We start from the raw sequence: 15,881 nt of genomic DNA, 5'->3' as shown, positions 1-15,881 counted from the left end.
AAGTTCCTTTTTGGCCTTTGCTACATGTTCTGCTGTCTGCTTCTTGATTTTCTATGCTGACTGGCCTGACCACCACACAAGTATGACTGTTTTTAATTAATTATTGGCAACTGAGAATGGGTCTCTAATGTCCTGTAACCAATCATGTAGTTAAATAAATAAATTCTCAGTACAACTGAAGTGGATTCTTATTCATGTATATGTTAATCGGCTGAGGATGTATTCTGAATCAATTCCTTTGGAGTCAAAGTGTATATATGCAAGTAATTTTTCCACAAGCATGTAGTTCAACTGCTGTTAGCATGGATAAATTAACTTCAAGTAGTAATAGTAGTAGTAGTAGTAATAGCAGTAGTGGAAGTAGTAATAAAACCTATACATCCCTTCTTCCCATGTTCTCAAATTTTTTTGAGAAGTTAGTTTATAACAAAATGTTGAACCGTGTCTCCACAACAGTTCAGTTTGCTTTCCGTGAAGGCTTCTCTACTGAGAAAGTAATAAGTGATCTCATGAAGTGAAATCTAAAAAAATTAAGCAAAAATAACAACTTTGTCACAATTTCTGCCATATTGCCTAGCCCTTCACTTGTGTGGGTCATAAAAGTTTACCGAGGAAACTAAAACCATATGCTGTTAAAAGTATCTACTTGCTTAAATGGGGTCAGATCATAACAATCAAAAACTGAGTATCACACATAATATACAACAAATAAATTAATAAATGATGTGACAGGAATAAGACTAAATTAGGAGTAGAGAATCTTTAAATACCTTCTCCTTTCAATGATCAATGTTTGGCTCACTTCTGTTCTTGATCTAGATAAATTATTTACTTAGGACATTGGGGGACTCTTCAAAAACTGTCATGTTTGCTGATGACACAAGTATAACAACAAAAGGCCCAAACACATCCATACAATACACAATCAATATCTTAATGAAACAGTCTTACAACTGGTTTGCAGGAAATAGCTTATGTTTTAATCTTACAAATTCTCATATTCTTGGATAGATATCTACCAAGTGGCAGCAGGAGAACATACGTATAAAAAGGTACTGAAATTTGCAAGCTTTTGTAGCCAGTGGCTCATTCTTCTAGCAGAAGGATTAAAGGGGAAGGAAGAAGGGTAAAAGATAAGGACTGGTGAGGTTTAGGACTTGAGGATGGTTCAGAAAAGTTGCCCAGAAACCTGGGTCAGGGGAGACCTACTGGGTAGGCTGAGAAGGAAGGACTGACTGTTGGGGACTGCACCAGATGAGATTTGAAATGCCTGAGTGTTTGAATATTTTCAAAAATTGATTATTTTCATTGATATAAAGTTTCATATTACGTAATTCCAAACAAATGAACTGACTTATAGGTACAAGAGTAGAGACTGATAGGCAAATGGTGGACGAGGTTCCAAGTGCATAGTTCCTTTAACCATATGTATAATAAACTGAGGTAATTTAAGCAAAAAGTTTAGTTCTACTTGCTTTGAGCTTAGAAATATCTCTCACTATGTTGACAAGCTGATAGATTTGCTAGTGTCCTTTGGATCTTTTTACTCAACATAAACCTTCGGCATAATCTTCTGGGTCAGTGCAGCTCAGGTCATAAAAATATTTTGCTACAGAGGTGTGCAGTAAGAATATTGTGCAAAGTTGATAATCGAACATCTTGCAGCAGGTTCTTCAGAAACATAGGAATTCATACCAATGTATGCAGGCTGTTAACTAATATGTGGGAAACTTCTAGGAAGGGGACAGAGGTCTTAAACAGAAACAAAGATATGTATGATCAATTTTTTTAATTTTTTTAGTTACAGACACTTTTTTATTGTTATGTGCTTCCTTCTTTCATGTCTTTTTGTTTTCAAATTTTGAACTTAGTTCTGTAGGCATTTTTTCTTTTTACATGTTTGTTTTGGGAGGAGTACTGGTAAATAAATACATACTTTTAGTATAGAGAAGACAACCAATAGTGGAAGATTATGCTGCAGTTCTTATTGGACTAGTGTTTAGGGTGTACTGAACATTCTTCCCCCACCACTGGGTATTTCTGAACAAGCATGCATTAGTAACCCTAGCTAGAGAGAGACCTGTTGTGTCTGACTTTCATTCATGGGCAATACACCTGCTTGGTTGTATTCTTACTCAAACTAGTGTGTACTGCCCATTTCTGGCTAAATGTATTCTAATCAGCACATGGCGGGCATGGATTTGCAAACTGCAAATACGTCTGAAGCCAGATGTTTGTATGCTGAAAAATTTTCTAATAAAAACCAATAAGAGCATTCAAAGAATTCATAAACATCTTGTGGAGACAGGGTCTTTTGAGATAAGGTCATTTCATTGTGGAAGACGAAATAGTGTTAGAACACCTGGTCTAGAAGATCAAGTACTTCATCATATTGAGGAAAATAATGGCAGCAATACCAGAGAAATAGCAGAAACTGAGGTTGCAAGTCAGCCGACAGTGTGGAAAGTGTCATGAGAGCGAATGATTTATCCATACCATCTTCACAGAATGCATGTTCTTACTGAAACAGATTTTGAATCCAGAATAGCTTTTTGTGTTTGATTACTGGGAATGTGTGCTCAGAACCAACACTTTCTGCCTACCACAGTGTTCACAGATGAAGCAAAGTTTATCAGGAATGGAATGCAGACTTTTCACAACATTCATGTATATGCAGATGAGAATACTTCTGCAGTTTTGGGAAGAAGACATCAACAACAATTTACCATTAACATATAGGATGGTGCAACTGGAGATAGACTAACTGGATGTCTTATTTTCCATGGAACATTGACTGGAGTGCCATTCAGCGAAATTTAAATTTTTTGATGGAGGAAGTCAAAACAAGTGGTTCAGACACAATAGGGCACCACCTCATTTTGCTCTGCAAGCAAGAACAGTTTTAAATTAGCATTTCCCAAATACAGTAAACAGATAGGTCATGGGGCAGCAACAGCTTCTTTTTGGAGACATTTCAAGGACACAGTGTATTTAAGACCTACTGCAAATGTCGACTTTCTTTATCAGTGTGTTCCAGAAGATTTAGAAGCTTGTGTTAGAGGTAATAGCAGATATTTTGAACATTACCTTTAGTCATCAGAAGACAGTATTTGAAAAGAAAAAATTCCCTTAGAACCAAGTCGTAAGTTTGAAAACAAAAAGACAGAAAAGAAGAAACATGTAACAACAAAAAAGTGTCTTTAACTGAGAAAATAAAAAAAGTCACACACACAGTGATCAAAATAAATGTTGCTTATTGCTGAATTGTCAATAGAGGACATAATAGGATACAAAACATTTGTTCTGCTAGGTACAGTCATATAGAGCCCAAAATAAGGAAGATAAACACTCTTCCACTTGATCAAGTTGTCCAGATAAGCCTGTGGGATATTGTCCCATTCCTCCACAGCAGCTTCTATGATGCCCTGTAAGGACAATTGTGGGACAGGATGAATGCAAGCTGCTCGGTTTAATGTGTCTTGCACATTCTCAAAGCAGTTAAAATCTAGAATATATGGATGCGATTCCATCTGACTGATTCTGTGTTCCACTAGGATGGTGATCAAAAGAGTGTGGTGATGGTGGCATGCATTGTCATCCATCAACATGTGTCCTGCTCCAGTATGTTCACCATATAGAGACACAATGCATGTAAGGATGTTGTCCTGATACTTCACACTATCACTATCCCATGTATTGGCACAAGAGGTGTCCTGCAGGCGTACATGATTCCTCCCCAAAATGTGACTAAACAACCTTGATAAGGGTGGCAGTCTACAAAAAGTTAGACTTAAACATTGCCCTTGTCACCTCCACACATGAATATCAGTATTGTCAGAGTGGAGACTTATGTGTCTCATGAGGAAAGAGTGTTGTGTCCCTTGAAATCTAATTCCCAAAAAGTGGTTTCATTCATAAGCGACACAGACCTCTCTCCAAATCTGATTTACAGGAGGAGCCCTGAGAGGTCTTCTGGCATATAATTGCTACTCATGGAGTCATCTGTGTTTGACACCTGCACCCCTATAGCTGTTTGGAACTCCCACCATGGACATATAGTATTGCATTGGGGATTTCTGTTTGCTGTTACATGCAGATGTTGGTCTGAAAACTTATTGTTTTTCTTTCACAACTATCTCTGTGGCGATCCTGAACTGATACTGCTGCTAGAAACTTGTTCCAGTTTCTAAAGACATCACTTTGTCTCACAGTGACTGTGATGTCCACCTGTCTCATTGATTGCTCCATTAGAGTGGCTATGCGGGGCCTCTGATCATATGTTATTGTTCTGCACAGCACCCTGAAGCAATACAAGTCTTTTAATGACACACAGCACAAGTACTGAAATGTTTACTGATGACACAGTTGCCACAGACTGAAAATATTACCCCCTCACAGTAGAAACATGGACTGTTTCTGGTGACATCACATTACAAATGACTCAGTGCATTGATATCAGTATGTATTTCTGAATCACAAAATTAAGTATTCTTTTTAAGTCCTGTATCCACTCCCCAAAGTTTTCCGCATATTAGTTAACACCCTGTATGTACTCCAGAATGGCATTTGAGGTTAATAACAAAGAGTGAATTTAGCATGAACAGTGCATTTTGCCACCATAATATTAGAAATAAAAATAATTTTCATTGTGCCTATGCATCCCTATCTAAGAACCATAATGGAGTTTTCTACTCTGGTGCAAAAGTCTATAATAGGTTGCCAGTAGACATTACACAAGAAACTGAAATTCACAGGTGTACAAAACAGAGTAGGGGAATATGCCATAAGCCACTCCTTTTACAATTAATCTGAACACGTGGACTCAAGGATGAAAATTACACCTTACTCTAATGTTTTTATTAAACAGATCTTCACTTTTCCAGTTCACAGACATCTGACAGTCTGTGTAGTGGCACATAAATGTTTTATTTGATGCACCACACAAATGCATAAGTAGCATAAGAAAAGGAGCACTGGCTCTTTAAAAGTATAGTTTCTCTTAATATATGTAAATATTTATCAGTAATCTAGAAATAGTTTCCATTATTATCCGTCTGAGTAGATTAGCTATGGTCATAATCTGTGATGATGTTTTATCCAGATGGATCTTATGAAATCCATAGCCATTAATGACTGTTGGTGAAAAACACAACCAGTCTCAAAAACTTTCAAAATGCTTTATTTCAGTGCCATAACTCTTTTTAGGCATTCCTAATCTAATTTGAAATGTTAGCCATCTAAAGATGGGCAGGAATGGCTGAAACTAGCAATGGTATTTAGATAAAGCATTTTAAAAGTATGTGTAGCTAGTTGCTTAATCACCAAAAATAACTTGCTGTTATTATAAGTTAAACAAATACAGTGTCTGCTTTCACCTTTCAATGTATTACTTGACTTGTTGGACATCCTATCATCCATTACAGAATTTACAGAACATGGCATGTGGGTGAATAAATGGACAATCACCCACACCAAAATAGGATGTGTGAATTAACAGTTGCTCTCATACGTCCTCCTACCTCAGATGAGATAGGAACTAATAGAGATATGACTGCAATTGGAGGTGTTGGGTGGGTGTGCAAGACAGCTCTCTCATTGATATTATCCACTAGGTAAGGATTTATGGAATGTGAGGTTGGGAATGAGACTGTCATATAAAAAAGACTAAGTAATACAGTAGAGCGTCGATTATCTGAAGTAATTGGGGGACAAGGGTGTTCAGAAAACTGGTTTGTTTGGATAATCGAACTGTACATGTTTATTTGCCAAAAAGAAGTACTGTACAGTAAATTTATTCATAGAAACAGGCATTTCTTTTAGTATTACAAAGTAACATGCAAAAGCAACTTCAGTAGTAATATATAGTATGTGGCACAGTTTATTAAACAAAAATATATATGTATTACATATGCATGTTGCATGAACAATACACACAGTATACAAAATTAACATCTAAAAAAATCCTTTATTTTGGTCTGTCTAAGCAAGCCTAGATGCTTACGAGCAGCTAAGTCACATACTTTTTTCATTACAGACATCTGAAAATGGTCACTTTCATCTTGGGCTTCAAACCATCGCAAGGCAGTATCTAAACAAGTGAATGCCTCAGAAGCTGTTGGTATACTTTCATCTTCACTTTCTGGAGCACTGATTGATGAGTGCTGGCGGCATCATCTTTATCAGTGACGACGTTTACAATCTCGCTGTCCTGCATGATTTGCTGTCCTGGATCAGCATCATCGATATTCATCCTATCATGAACGTCTTCTTCACCACATTCGTGGGAATCTATTTCTTTTAGCATACCGAGAATTTCAGACATATTCTGTTCATCATTTTCAATCATACCTTGTGAATTTTCTTCTGTGTCCAAAATTTTATTCCAGGCTTTCTTCAAATTCTCTTCCTTTACACTATTCCATGCAGCGCTGATCATGTAGGACACGTCTTTCAAGTCAATATTCTTATGATTTCTTAAGAGGCTTTCTTCTCCATCCTCTTCTCCTCCTAACAATAACTTACACAACAATTCTTTCCTGTAATATCGTTTGAAAGTCTCAATAATGCCTTGATCCATGGGCTGTTGTAATAAAGAGGTTACGTTAGGTGGAAGAAATATTACCTTTATGAACTCATCTCTTTCATTTAAAATATCACATGATGGATGAGTTGGTGCATTGTCAAAGAGAAGTAGTGTTTTCTCCCTCTTCCCATTCTTTAGCTGATGAGCTTTTACAGAGGGTACAAAAACGTCCAGAAACCACTTCATAAAAATCGTACTATCCATCCAGGCACTCTTTTGTGAGGTGTACACAACAGGCAAGGATGACAAATTAACGAGCTTGAAACAACGCGGTTTTTTACTTTTACCAATGATGAACATAGGCAGTCGGTGACTTCCAGTAGCATTAGCACAAGCCAAAGCTGTAATACGGTCCTTGCTTGTTTTAGGACCAGGTGCTGCTAATTCATGACATGAAACAAGAGTTTTCCTTGGTAAAGCTTTCCAGTTAAGTCCAGTTTCATCAGCATTGTAAACGTTTTAGAGAGCATAATCTTCTTCCCTTAATACGTCCCTTAGTTTGACTTTGAAAGATTCAGCTGATGAAGAATCAGTCGACAGTTTTTTTCCCTGTATTGTAAGCTCATAAATGCCGTGTCTTGACTTGAAGCGTTTTAACCAGCCCGTGCTCGCTTTAAAGTTCGAAGGCCCTCCAAGTTTTTCGTTGAACTGCATTGCCTTCTCACACAGAATGGGACCTGAGATAGGTTCTCCTTCTGATCGCTTTTGTGTAAACCACTTGTAAACAGCATCATCTAGATCTGTGTTAGTGGCGAGCTTCATAGTTTTATGGCTTGTTGATCCATCAGTAGAATCAAGCATAGCTATAAAATTTGCTCTGCTCATCTTTTGTTTTTTTATATCCGTAATTGTCGACTCCCCCACCTTGTACTCATTGGGTAAAGTGGTTGCAGATTCACCTTCTTCTAACCTTTTAATAATCTCGTACTTGTCCCTCATAGAAAGGACAACACATTTACGTTTAAGCATTTTGTATCGTCAAGTTCACTTCTTCATGCAGCAGCAGCACACAAGTGGTCGTAACAGAGAACAGAAGGCGACTGTTTGCACCGTGAGAAGCTCTTCTTTGGGGCATGCAATCCTTCAAACTGCGCAGAGCGGCATGCCTCAACTCTAAGCTGGCGCAACTGTTGCTGTGGACAGCTTTGATACTGCCACTACTTCTACTGCCAGTGCCAAGCCAACAGAAGTGTGCTGATTGTTGAAACACAGCGACTGGCAGCTTGGCCGGTCAGCAGCACCTTGTGAAGGGCCCATTAGAAGCAATGTTCCGCCAGCGGTGGCCCACTTTGGCGACTACTGTGGGAGTGAAGGGGATGATGGATGCTAGGGTGGGAGAGTAACAGGTGCGAGCGAGTACACAGTTCAGTTAAGCGGTCGTTCGGTTGACCGACGTTCGGATAATCGACACTCTACTGTATTATATGTTTAATGGGGAAGAGAATATCAACTTGTAGTGTGAGGACAATATTGGGTAGAATAGCTGTCACCCCAGGGCAGAATCAGAGGTAATCAAGGTGCTGTCAAAGCATGTGGTAGAGTTTTTAAAGCCTGGAGGAACTGGGTGATAAATAAAGTACTGATCAAAAGTCATTTAAAGTAATATCAGGTCTGTTGGGGTTCCAGTACAAAATTATATATGGATAAGGTCACAGACTAATTAAAATAATTTTTAAGGCTTTGGCAAGTTTATTAACATGTTTTGGATAACCTCCCTGTCATGGTGCACTCAAGGAGCACACACATCTGAGGTCCTTGTCTGCAGCAGCTGCTGAAGACTCTTGGAGCAGTCATTTAAATATAATGTGAAAAGTGACAGAAATAAACATGTTGGCCATTGCAAAATTTGTCACTCACATTTAAAAATTTCATAAATCAGATATATTTTCATAACCATAAATAAATTCTGAATTATTGAGTTATTGACAGAAGAACAGAATTTACAAATTTCAAAAACTTGAGCTGCAGCAGTGTTATATGGCAGCAAAAACAAAAAAAATTCTGCAGAAGTGTAGGTTGGTAAAACTGTAAAAGTCAGATAATAAGAAATCAGTGAACCAAAATTAGGATTATTTAGTGTAGCTCCTGAACTGGATTCTAGATTCTACAATAATGCTTGCACAACTGTAGAGGAAATTTAACTGGTTTGGTAGTCATATAAAAACTTTTTTGTTGCCCTAGTTCATCAGAAATCTTGACATAAGAACAAAATAGCTTAAATGACCCATATGAGAACACAAACTAAGTGTAACAATCAAGTAATAGTTAGCTTGAGGTCTTTTCTAAAATTATCCTTCAGTTTCAAAAGTTCTTTCCATATGGCTCACTCTGGTATATTTATTTCTAATACTTTAATGATACATCAAGTGCAATTTTCTTTATGTACGACAACAGAAAATTCATTTACTTTTCTCATATTTTAAGTATGTAATAGATTACTAAAATCCAAAATTTACATACCTGATCAGTAATTTTTCCACTCTGCAAGTATCCTAGTCGATCATTCTTTGGGAAGAAAATTTGATTGTGTATCACTTTCTTTAAAGCATCCTTACTAGAGCCATAGACAACCAGCTTAGGAGAACTTTCAGCAAGTGATACATTATCAGAGTTCTCATACAAGGACTCATTCTCTGTTATGTCAGTCATGTTTTCATGAGCTAGAGTCCAGTCATTATGACGGTGCTGTAATAAATGTTTAGCTGATATGTTCAGATCTTGATATTCATGGTAGTGACTTTGTGGTAGTACTATCTGCTTGCTGTTCTCACTGAGATTCTCTTTACACTCAGTAATATGAAGGTCATCATTTTTTATATCAGATTTAATAATCTTTGGACTTCCATCCTCATGTAATAAACTCTCCGAACACTCACCAAATAAAGATTTGTTTGTTGCTGAGTGAGTAGTATCATGAAGATCAGATACCCATTCATCTTGAAGTTCTGATAAATCTGAAATTTGGTCAGGTTGTTGATAGTTTACAACACTGGTGTCATCACTTTTTGTGTTATCATATTCAGCACCATCAGTAATGCTACTTTGGTCATCATAACTTTTTACATCCTCTTCAGACTTTTGAACTTGTGTTTCCTTGATTTTTTCATATGATAAATCCTCTGGTGCTGAAGTGTGTTCAAAAACCTGCAATGTTATTGCCTTCTGTTGACTTTCTTCTAAGTTGTCCATTTGCATTGTAGGAACACTCTCAACTGTTTTGCATATATCATTACAGGGGATTAAGATTTCTGTGTTTACTTTTTGTGACAATTCAGTCAGAATATTATCTGTTCTGCTGCTTGTTTCAGTTTCTTTCACTTTAAGCTTGAGTTGAATGTTTATTTCCTGATTTATCATTTTCTCTTCTTCAGGCACTTTCTCCCTCTGAAACAAAATGCAACCATGTTATTATTATCTTCAAATTAAAATGGCAAGCTGTAAACAAGTATCAACACCAGAAAAATATTCTCGGTAATGTGTCTATTCTGTTGGGAGGCAATTTCTTTTAACTGAGGTAATATAGAAACACCAGCAGACAAAAAATTGAGAGTATGTGCTAATGCTATGGGAACTTATCAGAAGAAAAGGAAATGAAAGACAACCAGGAGATAAGGGACAATGAAGTAAAAGAATCTTATAGAGAAAATAAAGATTAGTAATACATTAAATAACCGGGAAAAGAACAAGTTGCAACAACTCTTAGTAAGATGTAAGGTGGAATTCTCAGATAATCCAGGAGCTATAAAATGGTATGAAAGTAAATTAAAAATTGGAACGTAACTACCTTTCTTTAAGAAACTGTATCCTTATTCTATACCATTCGCTTTAGAAAAGGCTGCTGGCTAAGAAATTAGGAAGATGCTTCAGCAAGGGATCATGGAGAGGTCATCCAAAGGGTACAATAACCCACAATTAGTAGTAAATAAGCCCTGTGGTAATGTTCATGTAGTACTTGATGCTCATACCAAGACAAATAAAATCTCTTCCTGAACTGTAGAGCTTTAAAAAGTCTGTGACAGCCTACCTTCTGAAAAACTGCTACTATTCAATCTCACAGTATCTTATGCAAGAAAAAATGTAATTTGTGTATTTAATTGTAGAAATAAGTTATAAATATACAGTATTTTTTGAAAAATTGTAATTATTAACTGTACAGATAAAATTTGTTATAAAAATTTAAGTAATGTATGTTTGATGTTTGAAAAACCAATAGATAAAAGGTTTCCTGTCCAATATCTTGTGTATGATATATGTACTGAAAAAGAGATTCATATGGACAAAATATATAAATAAATCAGTGCATTGATATGCAAAGTGACTTACCAGTACACATTGAAAAGATCTTAGCAAAACTAGAAGGCATCAACTATATAAACTGCATGATACTGGTAGGTGCCTATATATAGTGTTAAGAACACTGGACTCACATTTGAGAGGACGATGGTTCAACCCCCATCCAGCTATCCAGATTTATCTTTTTCGTGATTTCCCTAAATCACTCGAGGCAAAAGTCAGTATGATTCCTTTGAAATGGCATAGCCAATTTCCTGCCCTGTCCTTGATACACTCTGAGTTTGTGCTCCATATCTAATGACCTCAATGTTGATGGCATATTAAACCCAACCTGCCTTCCTTCTTCCTTGTGCCTATACATCCTACTTCAAAACCACTAATTGCATAACTTTTTGAAGTGAGATCATACTGGCTTAAAAGTTCTTCTCCTTCATCTAAATGTTTCTGTTAAGTGTTTTTATGAGATCAATGGATCAAGTTCTATGCCTGAAATTGTTGCAGAAGATAATTTTACATGGAGGTGATGTAATATCAGAAACTAAGACTTGGATGAAACACAGAGCAAAGTTACAAGATGTATTACAAAAGTTTCTTGGAAATGAGATAACAGAAGAACTTAGCAAATCAATACTTTATTTTTATTTATATATTTATTCATTTTTTTATTTATCCATCTGTAGACAATAAATATTGTATGGATGTTGCCTGAAAGTACATGTAAATTTTTGGGAAACAATTTGGGCAAAAGGAACATACAACAGTTTACATTAAGTAGTACAAAGGATAATATCTACAAAATTGTACAAAAAATGTACAAAGAATAATACTTGGTCATACAAGATACAGTAATACACTATCACACTAGTGTCGTCTGTGAATCTGGCATTTGCTGTTCCATCTGAGGTGTGAAAGACACTTATGTATACAATGAACAAAAAGGGACCTAGAAATACTGCATTGTGGCAATCCTATTTCCACTTCTTTTGCATCTGATACTAAATTTATTTTTTGGTTGGAGTAATCTGACACCAGTTCTACAATCTGTGTTCTGTTTTGTAGGTATGATTCAAACCACTTTTTCCCTGTCCCATGGATACCTAATGCTTCCAGTTTTTCTAAAAGAATACCATGATTGACAGTGCCAAATACTTTGGAGAGATCTAAATTTATTCCTACTATGCTGCTGTCTTTTTCCAGATTTTTGATTATTTGTTCAGTGTAGCACATTACTGCTGTTTTTGTATTTTGACCTGCCTGGAAGCCATGCTGATTTCTATTTAGTAACTTATGGTCATTTAGATATTTGTTGATTCTGTGCTTCACTAATTTTTCTATTATTTTCGAAAATGCTGGAAGGAGGGATATTGGTTGATAGTTCTATACCTTATGCTTGTCACCGTTTTTGAATAATGGCTTCACTTTTGACATTTTCATCCTTTCTGGAAACACTCCTTCACTAAATGATAAGTTGGCTGTATATGTCAAGGGCTCAGCTGTCATTTTTATGATATAAACAGGCACCTCATCTACCCCTGCTGACATTTTAGGTTTTAAGTTTTTTATTACATTGAACACTTCATGTTTATCTGTTGGATCTATCCTCATGCTGTAAGCAGCTTTTGGAAATCAAGGTTTTTCTTGGTTTGTAAATTTTGAGCTTAATGAAGTTGTTGCATTTATGAAATAATTGTTGATGTTCTTTGGCAAATCTTGTTTTTTAATATTGACATTTTCTATGTTTTTGAGAATGATATCCTGGGCTTCACATCTCTTGTTTCAGTCTTCACAATACCCCATATGGCTTTTGTATTGTAATCAGACTTCTTATTAAGTTGTCATTACTCATAAATTTTACCTTGTCAATTACTTTTCAATATACCCTCTTGTCATTCTTAACATATTCTATGAACTGTGGATCTGTAGATGTCTTCAATTTTGAATTTAGTTTCTGTAGAGTTCCACAAGAAGTTTTGATACCAACTGTGATCCATGAACTTGGCTTTGTATTGTGATGTAATATGATGTGATTCTTGACAGCTTCTTTGGAAAGCACATTTGGAAATATCCCATGAAAATTGAAGAAAAAGTGTTATATGCATCATTTATATTTGTAAGGGGCAGCACTTCTGCCCAGGACTCACTAGTTAGGATATTTGTGAATTCTACAGTTTTCAGTGGAAAATTTTCTTTTATACATGAAGTGCACTTTTCTTTTTCTTACGGTGACATTGAAGTAATTTTGAGGACAAGAGCATTATGGTCTGATAATCCCAAATCAGTATTTGTTACTTCTACTTCTGTGGGTTGTACATTTGAAAATATATTATCTATAAGACTGTTCGTATTACATGTTAGTCTTGTGGGTTCATGTAAGCGTGGAAACAGATTGAAACTACATAATAGATGTAGGAGTTAATTTTTTAGCCTACTTTCATTCATAAGATTTATGTTGAAATCCCCACAGAAAACTACAGTGGCTCTTTCAGTAAAAAGAATGCAAAGCAGTGTTTTTAATTGATTAATGAATATGTCTGTATCCCCATTAGGTGGTCTGTATATTGCTATGACTATGACTTTTCCCTGTATTTCATAGAACTGTATAGCTGCTGCTTCAAAATGATTTTCCACTCTCAATGATTCAGCTTCACATCTTCTTTTGTACTTGATACTTGATTTAGTAAAGATACATACACCTCATTTTTGGCATTGTTTCTACAATACTGACTTGCCACCATATATGGATGAATATTAATGATGTGCCACTCAAAACTTCTGCACCAATGCTCCATGATGCACATGCAGTAAATGTTTGCACCATTCATTGCTATGTCAAGTTCTAATGATTTATTTCTAAGGCACTGAATATTTAGGCTTAAAATCTGTAGGTGACTAGGGTGAGAAGTGGTTACTATTTTATTTTGTGCTGTAATATTCATTCCTGTGTCCTGGTGAGATAGCAAAAATCCTTGAGAAGGACAAGTTTCCTGCACCTCTCAGAGCATACCTGTACATTGGGCTGCAGTTAGTTGCTTGTTGCTGCTATTGGTGCTGCTGCTAATGTACTTAATACTGCCATTTCTGTTGTTGTTGTTGACACTGATGCTGTTCCTGACACATGGTACAAGCTACGTAGGTAAAATATTTAGAGCAGTCAATCCTAAAGATAATACTTGACTGTAACAAGACAGAAGCTGTTGAGAAGTGTCCATAACACTGTGAAAGAAAACAGCTTACATCATTCCTTGGAATGATAGGCTTCTATCACAGACATTTACAAGGACCGAATATTGTACATCCACATATTATATAACTTTTGAAGCAGAATACTAAATGGAAATTGGGTTTACAAGAACGTGAAAGAATGATGAAATAGAAAAGAAGTTGTGAAATGCAGGTTTTTACACCACCCTAGAATAAAGGAAGTATTCAAAATGTCTACTAATGTCTCATCTTATGATGTCAGGTGTGAAATTTTCCAAGTCAAGTTTGAAAATGAGTTGGTGATCAAAGAAGTACTGCTTTTGCTAGTGGAATGTTAGATAAAAAGGAATTAAATTTTTGTCACAGAGAAAGAGGCTTTGGCTGTGGTATGGAGCTTTAAAAGATTTCAGTACTTACTGGCAGGAAGAGAAACCATGATTTATACAGGTCAGAAAGCATTAACATTCCTAATGAATAGTAAATTATTATTCCCATGCTTAACGAGGTGGGCCTTATTTCTCCTGGAATTTGATTTAGAGATATGCTGTATGGAAACTAATAAAAATAAAGTACTTGGTGCTTTGTGGAGGTTGTCAGTCAGTTTAAAGGACAGCAGCCTTCAGATGAAGTAAGTTCCACATATATTTTATAATATTGCAATGGACAAAATTACACAAAAAATCATTATCAGAGACATTATGAAGGAAAAGCAACAGATCTATATTTGGAAAGTATAATAAAGGCAATGAAGGAGGGTAGTTTACCACAATACAGTAAATTTTATCATAAGAGATCTAGAAAGTGTATCTCATCAGAATGTTGACAAATTAATAACATATATTCATGAGAGATATTGTCATTTCAGGAGGGGCAAAGAAATGTTTGATATTTGTTAATAAATTCTGTTATGGTAGACACTATAGTAAACTGCTGATTACTACACCTGCCACCGACAGCAGATGTAAGTCTGGCCACAACAGCAACCACAGTGCTTGGCAACATTCAAACGGCATGCCTATAACTACCTGAGGTGGCTGCTCAGAGCAGCCAGGTCACTGACCAACTTAACCAGGTTTGCTGTGTGCACACAGCACTACACCAGCGATACCTGATGTCTACAGCATCTTTATAAGGCCATATACAGTCCTCTGGGCTCTGAGTTGTTAAATATGTACAAGATGTGTAAACTATTTTCATTGTATTCTTGATGACACTCCATGACCCAACAAACTGTACCTTTGTACTCATGTCGGGTCTCCAGTTGGAACATATTGTCATCTGGACACACTATTTTGGTCATTCACCTGGCCGACGTCTTCAGGTGAGTAGGCCATCACACTATCTCGCTGGAACTGAAATCAAACACGATGTGGCAGCTTCTTTATATACCAACTGTGAGTCACCCACAAGTGCACTAACATAACTACCTTCTAGCAACAGTCACAACAATGACTGAAACAAGGACTGTTGTTTCTTAATGTCAAGTAGAACTTGGTTCCAACTCTATTTAAAGGGTATCCCTTATCTCTGTTTATAATATTGTCAGATAGCCGTATTTAAATTGCTTCTTTCACTACCTGCAATGCAGGGGCAACCACTTGTGTCTCATCATAGAACATTTTATGTCCCTCAGTAGGATAATGTTCTGCCGGCCGGTGTGGCCGAGCAGTTCTAGGCGCTTCAGTCTGGAACCGCGCGACCACTATGGTCGCAGGTTCGAATCCTGCCTCAGGCATGGATGTGTGTGATGTCCTTAGGTTAGTTAGGTTTAAGTAGTTCTACGTTCTAGGGGACTGATGACCTC

At 36.5% G+C, this 15,881-nt stretch overlaps 1 protein-coding gene across 1 annotated transcript in view; it reads right to left on the bottom strand.

Annotated features, from left to right (window-relative positions):
• LOC126481750 (putative leucine-rich repeat-containing protein DDB_G0290503) overlaps positions 1-15,881 on the bottom strand; it is a 196,237-nt gene that overhangs the window by 122,496 nt on the left and 57,860 nt on the right. Inside the window, exon 3 of the mRNA XM_050105705.1 lies at positions 9,044-9,967. Within this exon, the coding sequence (XP_049961662.1) occupies positions 9,044-9,967 (924 nt within the window). The remainder of the gene's footprint in view (positions 1-9,043; positions 9,968-15,881) is intronic.

This window comes from Schistocerca serialis, chromosome 5 (assembly GCF_023864345.2).
Source record: "Schistocerca serialis cubense isolate TAMUIC-IGC-003099 chromosome 5, iqSchSeri2.2, whole genome shotgun sequence".
NCBI classification, from domain to species: Eukaryota; Metazoa; Arthropoda; class Insecta; order Orthoptera; family Acrididae; genus Schistocerca; species Schistocerca serialis.
Note: the sequence above shows the minus strand (reverse complement) of the source record. Positions and strands in the feature narration are given on the sequence as shown.